At 45.0% G+C, this 9,069-nt stretch overlaps 1 protein-coding gene across 1 annotated transcript; it reads left to right on the plus strand.

The window, feature by feature from the left end:
* The first annotated feature begins 217 nt into the window (after positions 1–217).
* LOC137333248 (CD276 antigen homolog) lies at positions 218–8,276 on the plus strand. The gene is made up of 7 exons (XM_067997407.1): positions 218–352; positions 549–869; positions 3,792–4,073; positions 5,903–6,022; positions 6,620–6,663; positions 7,425–7,535; positions 7,676–8,276. Exons 1-7 carry the CDS (start codon positions 298–300, stop codon positions 7,823–7,825), a joined length of 1,083 nt encoding a protein of 360 aa, XP_067853508.1. The 5' UTR covers positions 218–297; the 3' UTR covers positions 7,826–8,276.
* The last annotated feature ends 793 nt before the right edge of the window (positions 8,277–9,069 follow it).

A 9,069-nucleotide genomic window follows, 5' to 3' on the forward strand; every position in this document is an offset into this window, starting at 1 on the left:
TGTAAAAATGTGACCAACTTTGCGATTAGTCAAGAGCTGCATCAATTCGGAATCGTACACATGATGGAAATCTCTTGAACACCAATGAGATCTGGGTCGTTATAATTGCAGCTCTGACGTAAAAGTGAAACCAGTGTATTGATTGCCCCTTCAGATATCATATAGAGCGTCTCATTGATATATTATGGAGCATTTTATTGCAACACGCTCACCGCTAGATTATCTTCCGATCTCTCCGTCCCACGCACCTTCAGTGCTACCAGAAACGAGTGATGATGTTCGTCGCAGTTGCTCAGAATGTCTGCACTTGATGTGCTGCTGTACCTCGCAGTCCTGGCCATTATTTGCACAGGTTTATTTACAACTGCCTTTTAAATCTGGAAGTGTGAACAAGAAGTCCATTAGCAGTATGGAGGCAGCTTCTGTTCAATGTTTATTGCAGTTTTCTCATTTCTTTTCGTTCTACAACTGCCGCATTATTTCCTCCCATTTAATTCCCAAGATCAATATCCCTGACTATAACCTGTGTTTGTGTTTATTTCTGACAGTTATTAATGGGACCGCTCTCACAGTGCTTCAGATCCCCGCCCGCCTGACTCCGGTGAAAGGTGCAAATGTCTCCATTTATTGCTCTTTCCCGCTTTTCGATCGCAACGCATTGGTGGATGTTTACTGGCGGAGAGCCGGCCAGGACGGGATTTTGGATTCGAGTGCAGACAAAAGGAAAACATTTATACCATTCAAGAAAGGATCTGCCGAGTTTCACCTGCTGAATGTCGGTTTCCAGGACTCTGGAATCTATTATTGCAGCATGAGAGATTGGAGAGGAAAGATTTCCAACGGGAATGGGACTGAGCTTATTGTGTATGGTGAGTATCGCTTAGGGGTTAATGGACCTTCGTAAAATTCTATGAGTATCGATTAGAGAATATTTAACAAAGATCAGCAATGATGCGTTTTCTGACAGGACTTTTGATGTTTCTCTCAGTTCGGTTCGGTGCGGCACCTTTCCCCCTATTTGCAGTGAATCCTGTGAGTTTACACAGAGCAGCACCGATTACCCTGCACGAGGCAGTGGAATTCAGATGATCTGACTTCAGTCAATCGTTGTTCACTTACCCCGTATCATTTATGTAAACCTGTTTTTTAACTTTTCTCATTAATTCTCGGGATGTGGACATCGCTGGCACGGTCGGCATTTATTATCCATTCCTAGTTGCCATGGTGGCGGTGGGTCTTCTCCTTGAGCCACTGCAGTCCATGTAGTGAAGGTGCTCCCACAGTGCTGTTAGGTAGGGAGTTCCAGGATTTTGATTCAGCGATGATAAAGCAAGGGCGATATATGTCAAAGTGAGGATGACGTGTGACTTGGAGTGGGTGAACTTGAAGGTGATGTTGTTCCCATGCACCTGCTGCCCTTATCCTTCTCGGTGGTGGAGGCCTCGGGTTTGTGAGGTGCTGTCGAAGAAGCCTTGGCGAGTTTCTGCAGTGCATCCTGTAGATGGTGCATACTGCAGCCACTGCGCGCCGGTGGTGGACGGAATATAAGCTGGTGGAATAAATGCCGATCAAGCAGACTGTTTTTGTTCTGGATATTGTCGAGCTTATTGAGTGTTGTTGCAGCTGTACCATCCAGGCAAGTGGAGAATATTCCATCAAACTTCTGACTTGTCGGTGGCGGTGCCGCTTTGGGAAGTTAGGAGGTGAGTTACTCGCCGAGGAATAACCAGCGTCCGACCTGCTCCAGGAGCGGCAGCATTTATGTGGCCATTTATATCACTTATTTACAAATCGAAAGTGTTGAATCAGATTGTTTTTGTTTATTTTTATACCTCTATCCAATAAGAAAAAAGTGTCTTTGACTCTGAATAGAATTCTGCCTGGAATCACTTCCTTCAATCCTCCAATCACTGAGGGGCCGCTCCCGACCCACCTCTTACCGCACTCCGAAGTCCAACAGTAACTCTCCCCGAGTGTCTGGCAATTCAACCGTGGGAGACAAGAGTGAGATTGTCAGTATCTATTAGCAAATAGATACAAGTACTAACACACAGACAGATATAAAGGACAGGGGAGAGGGGGGTGGGGGTGCGGGCTGTGTGAGGTTGGGGGGTTTGGTGGAGGGGAGCCTGTGAAGTCGAGGATCTGGCAAATAAATAATTAACTGGACAGAGAGGATTGACAGGCTAAACACTGAACAACATTTTACTGCATGAAATAACAGATTTTATTAACACTATGGATTCATTTTGGTTCCTAATAGATTTTATTTTCAGAGATGGATACATTTGCTCTGATAGATTTGATTTCGATTGATAGATTTGTTTACAAGGGAAATAGATTTTCGATGTTTACAGTTGGGAATGGGTTTTTCAAGCATTAGATAAGAACATTTATATGAAACAGAACGAAACTCCGTGCCACGAAGCCTGTGAGTGGATCATCTGCTGTTCAAGCTCAGTCTGTGTCTTCAGTAAGATCTCGGCGGCGAAGCCAAAGTATCTCCCATGGATCCCAGTGCCAGAGTGGGAATCGTGGTTCAAAAAAAGGATGGAGCATATGTTTGGAAGACACATTAGTGACACAAGATCATCGAAGGAAAAGAAGTTAACTAGGATCTGCAATCATCACCTGCAGGTCACGTGGAGATAACTTTCTCACTGGAGAGTGATGACATTTAGTGGATCTCCCAATTGTTGAGATGCAGTTTGGGATGCAGACGAAGGTACTTTTATGACCGGAATGGGATCACTGTCATATACCTCGAAAAAAAATGGATTAATTACATTTGGAACTCGGGGCTGAAATATTCCTGATCAAGTTAGTGACTGATGAGTTTACAGTTCTCACCGAGCGACAGGTTAGTTGAGGGAGGGGGAGATGTGGGCATCTGAATGGAGTTGAGCTCCTGAAAATCAAATACCAGGTTGTAAATGGGGATTTTAAGAGATCTAATTGCAATAGTCGAGTGTTGAATAGGATGGAGATAAAGTTCATACGAACATTGAATAATTAGTCGGGCAATTCTAATATCAAACTGTGACCTCGTCAGTCTGAAGTTCGAACAACCAGCATGAGGTTCAGGATTATACTCAGATGAGGAATTATTGATAAACCGAACAAGATAAAGTGACATGGAAAGAGAGAAGACAAAGAGCAAGCCTCTCCCTTTTAATTCGTGATATCGGAAACTAACGAAGTCTTGAAATAATTCACGCAGAGCGAGAACCGGGGTCAGGATCGGAACATTATCTGAGAAATGAATCGAGTGAGTGAGCTCTGGTACAGGACAACTGGACGCGTTTTAGACCTAAACAACGAGTCCCAGACTGGAACAGAGACAATAATTTCCTTCATGCTTTTGTATTAATTTATCACTCTGTCAGTGAAACCATATTATAGAATACTGTCTCCGTATTAGCAAAGTAGAAACCGATTTAGAACGTAGGCCTAAATCACAGTGAAACACCAGCAGAAATAGACACCGGGAGATTAAAGAGATCCCACGGGACGGGTTCGGTTTAACTCGGATTTAAGTTCATTTCAATGCCCAGACATGGGGCCTTCCCGTCACCGAGTGCTGGATAAAGACAAGAACGAAATAAATATCGCCATGTACTGTTTCAAGCAAATCAAGCGTTCGTTATTAATACTAAAATGGCGGAAAAAATTCCCTCTTAAAGGGACTCTGCAGATGCGCCATGCTCTCCCTTCTCGCCCTCTGTTCTTTCCTTTCTCTGATATAATATACGAGTAGTGATTTCAACTCAATTCCTTTAACTCCCTTCCAGTGCCGCCAACGCCTGTGAAGATTACCCGCCTGCTCTCTCCGTCTCTCACACTCCTCTGTACAACGGCTGCTTTTTTCCCCGAGGAGTGTAACCTCACTTGGTATCAAAATGGCTCCGAAATTAAATCTGGGATAAACACGGTGGCAACAAGGAGCGAAGAGGGATTGTATCAAGTTTCCAGCTCCCTCATCTCTGTGCAGAGCAACACGGTTTATATCTGCCGGGTGTCCCATGCCTCTCTCCCGACTGCAGCCAACGCCAGCTACACGGTTCGTGATCCGGGTAAGAGACCCTCCTCAGCACTTCAATAAGCTGTATCTGTATTACATATAGGAGCCATTCAGGGACTTTCTGTCACCACTAATCTGCACCAGAACATTTTCAATGCAGTGTGTTTGAAGGGGACTGAATGTGCTCATTGCAGTGTCAAAAAGTTTTTGAAGCGGCCCCTCACAGTGGTCACTATGCAAGATGGAGTCCTGCGCAATTGAACAGCGGACCCATGTTTGGTTGGGGATTTAATTGTATTCTCATTGACAGAGGGTAGTCATTAATAGTTGTGGGACAATGCGGCCAGTCAGGATATATGGAGGACTAAGAGAAGTTGGTACGATCTGGTCAAAATGTTAAAATGAACCAAACTTTCGAAACACAGTATCTGACGTAACGCACTGAGCGGGGAAACCCATCTCCACTGCCCAGCTCTTCAACGACATGGGCAGATCCTCCATTGTCTGCTACTAGAGGTGTCCATTAGCGATCGGTGTAAGGATTGCTCTTCTTGATTTATATCAATGATCTGGATTAAGGCGTCCACAAGTTCACTGATGGGACAAATATCTGTGCTGACGTCAGAACCCTTAAGGAGAAAATATTAACAATCGGATCTGGATGCGATAGGGGAATGGGCCTGTATCTGGCAGATGACATTTAATGTAGATAAATGTAATGTAATGCATGTGGTTAGGTTTAATACCAAGTATGTGTGAACAGTGCTAGGCTCTGAATTAAAGAATTAAAGAGACATGGGTGTTACTGTCTGAATCTCGAAAGTTCCACGACCAAGGCCGAGGGGTGATGACCAAAGCTAGTAGAATATAACGATGTATAGCCGGGACAAACCAATAGAAACAAAGAGCACCATAATGTCCTTTCCCTTGGTCAGCCCTCATCTACAATATTGTGTCCAGTTCTGATTCCCTCATATGATGAGAGTTATTGGGGCATTGGGGGAAAAAAGTTCAGCGCTGAGCCACAAGATTGATACTATTTTAAGAACCCTTAGTTATCACGACAGGTTCAAGGATTTGGGTATTTGTACTCTGGAAAAGCGTAGACTTCTGGATACTTAATTGAACGATGAAATGACAAGACTGTGTACACGTGGATAGATCACTTGAATTGAATTATTAGCGAGAACGAGGGCTCATGGGTACATGTCCCTTAAGCACAGAACACGGTTAGATATCTGGAGGATAGTTATCGTCCAGAAAATCACTGACCTTTGGATTAAGTCGAAGTCTCGTGTAGTGAGTGCGGATTCTCTGCAAAGGTACAAAAGGAGCTGGACGAGTTCCTGAAGGAGGCTGATATCGTTGTGTACAAAAGATAGGTGTGATGTTGCATGACGGCCCTCAAGGTCAATGTTATTTACTGGAACTCGTTTCTCATCACCTTCGGGTCGGAGAGAAATCTCCAATAATTCTGTGGGGGATTTTGACTCTCCCTGGAGAGCAATCGGCACAAACAATCACGGGGAGAGAGACAGACAGACACATCCATAAAAAAAGACACCGCCACCTCCTCTCCTCACCCCCACGCACACACACACAAATATTTACATACACCAGATGAACAAAACTGCATAATCATTAATTAATTACGATTATTAATCCGAATTAAATGCTGATATTATCAGAAATGGAAAGTCCCTGTGTGCTTTACACTGCGCTGTACTTTGGCCGTTTGATGCTGAGATACGATGGAGTCGCCTTAGTATCTCGGTGAGAGGCGATAGCTGTGATATGTCGGTGCTGTAAAATATCTGCCTTTGATTGAATATTTCGCAATATTTCGCCTGTAAAATGCTAAAATTCCAATTTCTCTGCCAGTTTTAGCTAACCGGAACAATACTTTCCTCTACTCCCTGGTGTCGGGGTGTGCAGCAGGCGGGTTAATAATTCTCGTGCTGGTAATTCTTGTCAAGCGATGCAATTTCGTCAGAACTGAAGGTAAGAACTGACACGATCCTGATTCAGAATTAGGTTTGTTAGTTACATTTCAGCCCGGCGGCAGCGAGGGGGAGGGCACGGTGTCTCGGGCCCAGACTGGGATCTAGATTTTTGGAGCGGTGTCCGTTACACTAAGTGAGTTTATGTTCCTGGGGCCGAATGTTGTGACGAGGGTCAGACCTTAAACCCAAGAGATCCCTCAGAATAATTTCAGCAGGTCTGAACATTGAAGCGATCCGTAGCTGCGGTTCGAACTTCGTGCAAAACAACAACTGAAGGTGGTGATGTGAATCGTTTACAGTAAATGTAGGGTTCTGTCGGGAGGGGCTCCAAATCTGGGGTCGAGGGCGGTGGAACTGGTGGTGGGAATGTGACACGTGGTGTTCGGTTGTAAAACGGTCCGTTTCTCGCCCAGCAATAGTACCGGATGTGACGGATCAAGTTCTAAACAGGAGAATTGAGTGACCGTTCAGACCATTTTCTATTGATCGGTGATTCTGGTCACTTTGCGGGAATGTTGGGTATATTTTGGCGGACACGTCGCGCATCTGGTTCATGGTGAAATTGATCATTGGTCTAAATTTATTTCTCTACTAGACACGGAGATTAGTGAGGAGAGACCCGGCCACTTCGAGGAGCAGGTCAGTATCATGCTAGTGTCACGAGAAATAGACTGCTATTGCCCATGTAATGCACATTTATACCACATTTGTACCGGTATCACTCGGACATCAGGACTTCCCTCCGTAACTACGGAGCACTCCGTGACCATTTGCGGGTTTATTGTTACCCAGAGACCACCCCTCCACTGAAAGTGTAGTCTCTGGCCTGTCAGTGCTGCGATTGTATCTGTATTAATGTAGCCCTCCAGTTCTCGCAGGCGCTGTTGTCGATATTTCTGACTTGTCAATGCGTTCGATTGGCTATTCATCTATGGGAAGCGTCATAGTTTAGCTCAATCCTGTTCTCACCTGACATCTCCACCATGACCTTTCCAGCAGGGTCTCTGGGTGTTGACCGGGACGGACTGCTGGCCGAGATTGCCCCCCTCCTGATTCAAAGGCACCAAAGCCAATTGTCCATCCTGAGATGAGAAAGCTCAGAACTCGAAGTGCGTTAACTACTCAACAGCACACGGGCCAGGCCTTGACCCACAGGGCCAGGGTGAGCTCTGATAACATGGTTTGTAAATGTATATTCAGGAGAATGTCTCCGGCTGGGAATTATTGTCCTCCCTTTTCCGTATCCGGCCTTCTATTACACCGCCAGCGCCATTAGAGCAATCCCCTGCACTGATGAGACTTACCCAAACCTTAACCGATGCCAATGGGTTTTAGTGGTCCTGTACGGTGCTGTTTGTGATTTGATGTAGAGCTAATCTTTCTCCAAAAATTCTCTTCAGGCTGTGGGAGGAAGAAAGGACGGCAGTCCGTCTTACGCTGCTATCAACTTCAGCGGTCACAGGAACATTGGAAAACCAAGACGTGAGGAAGATAGAACCGTCTATGCCCAGGTACAGTCGAGAAACGGAGCAGCCCATTCCAACCAGGACTGGTCCGGTACTGGCGTCTGACCTCAGTAATGCACATTGAAGTCATAGAACGCTTAGTGTGAGTAACAGATCCTATTGATCTTTCATTGTTGCTTCCACAGACCAAGCAAGGGACGGATTGTACACTGACTTACGCGTCTCTGGATCGGACCGGCTCCCAGAAAATGGCAAGAAGGAAACAGAAAGAAAACGTAGCGGAGTATGCGGCGATCAGGATCAACAAGCCAAGGGAAGAATACGGGATTGTATAAACAGCAGCAAATGTCCAGTGATGTTAACGTCACACAGGGGCTGGCCATCTTGGTGTCTGAAGACCACACTTATCTGTATTTAGTGGGTTGTTTGTCAACTGGATTGTTATTTATTGGAATGGGAGAAGGAGTAGCAGCTTTTACTGGCAGAGTGCCACTGCGATTTGGAGGTTGCGCTTATTCTTGAAATCTGCACTTCCAGTGAATGGAGGAGTCAATGCTTAACTCTTTTATAGGTTTCAAATGGGACCAAAGGAAATGGGAGCGTCTTGTCTCGTTGGGGGAAATCGATGAGGCCATTTATTGTGGGTCAGTTCTGTTAATTTAGAAGGATTGAGCAGTGGAGTTTATTTTGGGCCTGTGTCGCGAATATACCGGATTTCGGGGAGGGTTCTGAATGTATTCCATCTAAATATTAAATCATTATCAGGCTCCTAACGGGCCAACTGAATGGTGTTTGGTGACTGGACATCAATTACCGCGGCCCATTCTGTGCAGAAACAACTATTCCTTCAGTTTCATTTAGTGAATTTCACACTTTCAATGTTGAGAATTCCTTTCAGTCCCGATTTCGCTCTTTCTGGATGCATTTGACACTTTAAATCAAATCTGTCCCCGTGCCGAACATTTCCATTTCTGGGTATTTTAATCACTCAGTTTGCCTGTTTTGACAGGAATGAACCAGGTGTTTTCGAATGTGCAGTGGGACAGGCCTGGGACAAACTCCGGCTCCCTTCCTCACTGTGAAATTTATGTAATTCCATAGAATTTACAGCATAGAAACAGGCCATTCGACCCCATTAATCTGTCCTGGTGTTTATGCTTCACACGAGCCTCTTGCCATCCTACTTCATCTAACGCTATGAGCAGATCGTTCTATTCCTTTCTCCCTTGTGTACTTATCTGGCTTCCCTTAATAGCATCCATGCTATTCGCCTCAACTGCTCCACGTGGTAGCAAGTTTCACATTCCAATCACACTGGGAAAAGAAGTTTCTCCTAAATTCTTTCTTGGATTTATTAGTGACTATCTTATATTTATGGCCCTTAGTATTGGACTGCCCCGCAAGTGGAAACATTTTCTCTCAGCCTACTCTTTCTTACCACTTCACAATTTTAAGTTCTTCTATTAACAGCACAGTGGGAGAACCTTCACCACACGGACTGCAGCGGTTTAAAAAGGCGGATTACCACCACCTTCTCAAGGGCAATTAGAGATGGGTAATAAAGGCTGGCCTTGCCTGC

Source organism: Heptranchias perlo, chromosome 16 (genome assembly GCF_035084215.1).
Source record: "Heptranchias perlo isolate sHepPer1 chromosome 16, sHepPer1.hap1, whole genome shotgun sequence".
NCBI classification, from domain to species: domain Eukaryota; kingdom Metazoa; phylum Chordata; class Chondrichthyes; order Hexanchiformes; family Hexanchidae; genus Heptranchias; species Heptranchias perlo.

Excerpts from the sequence above, each read along its gene's own strand:
- LOC137333248 (XM_067997407.1), top strand. The coding sequence starts at position 298 with ATGTCTGCACTTGATGTGCTGCTGTACCTCGCAGTCCTGGCCATTATT. Across the intron at positions 870-3,791 it reads GACTGAGCTTATTGTGTATG|TGCCGCCAACGCCTGTGAAG; the intron begins GTGAGTATCGCT and ends ACTCCCTTCCAG. Across the intron at positions 7,536-7,675 it reads ATAGAACCGTCTATGCCCAG|ACCAAGCAAGGGACGGATTG; the intron begins GTACAGTCGAGA and ends TTGCTTCCACAG.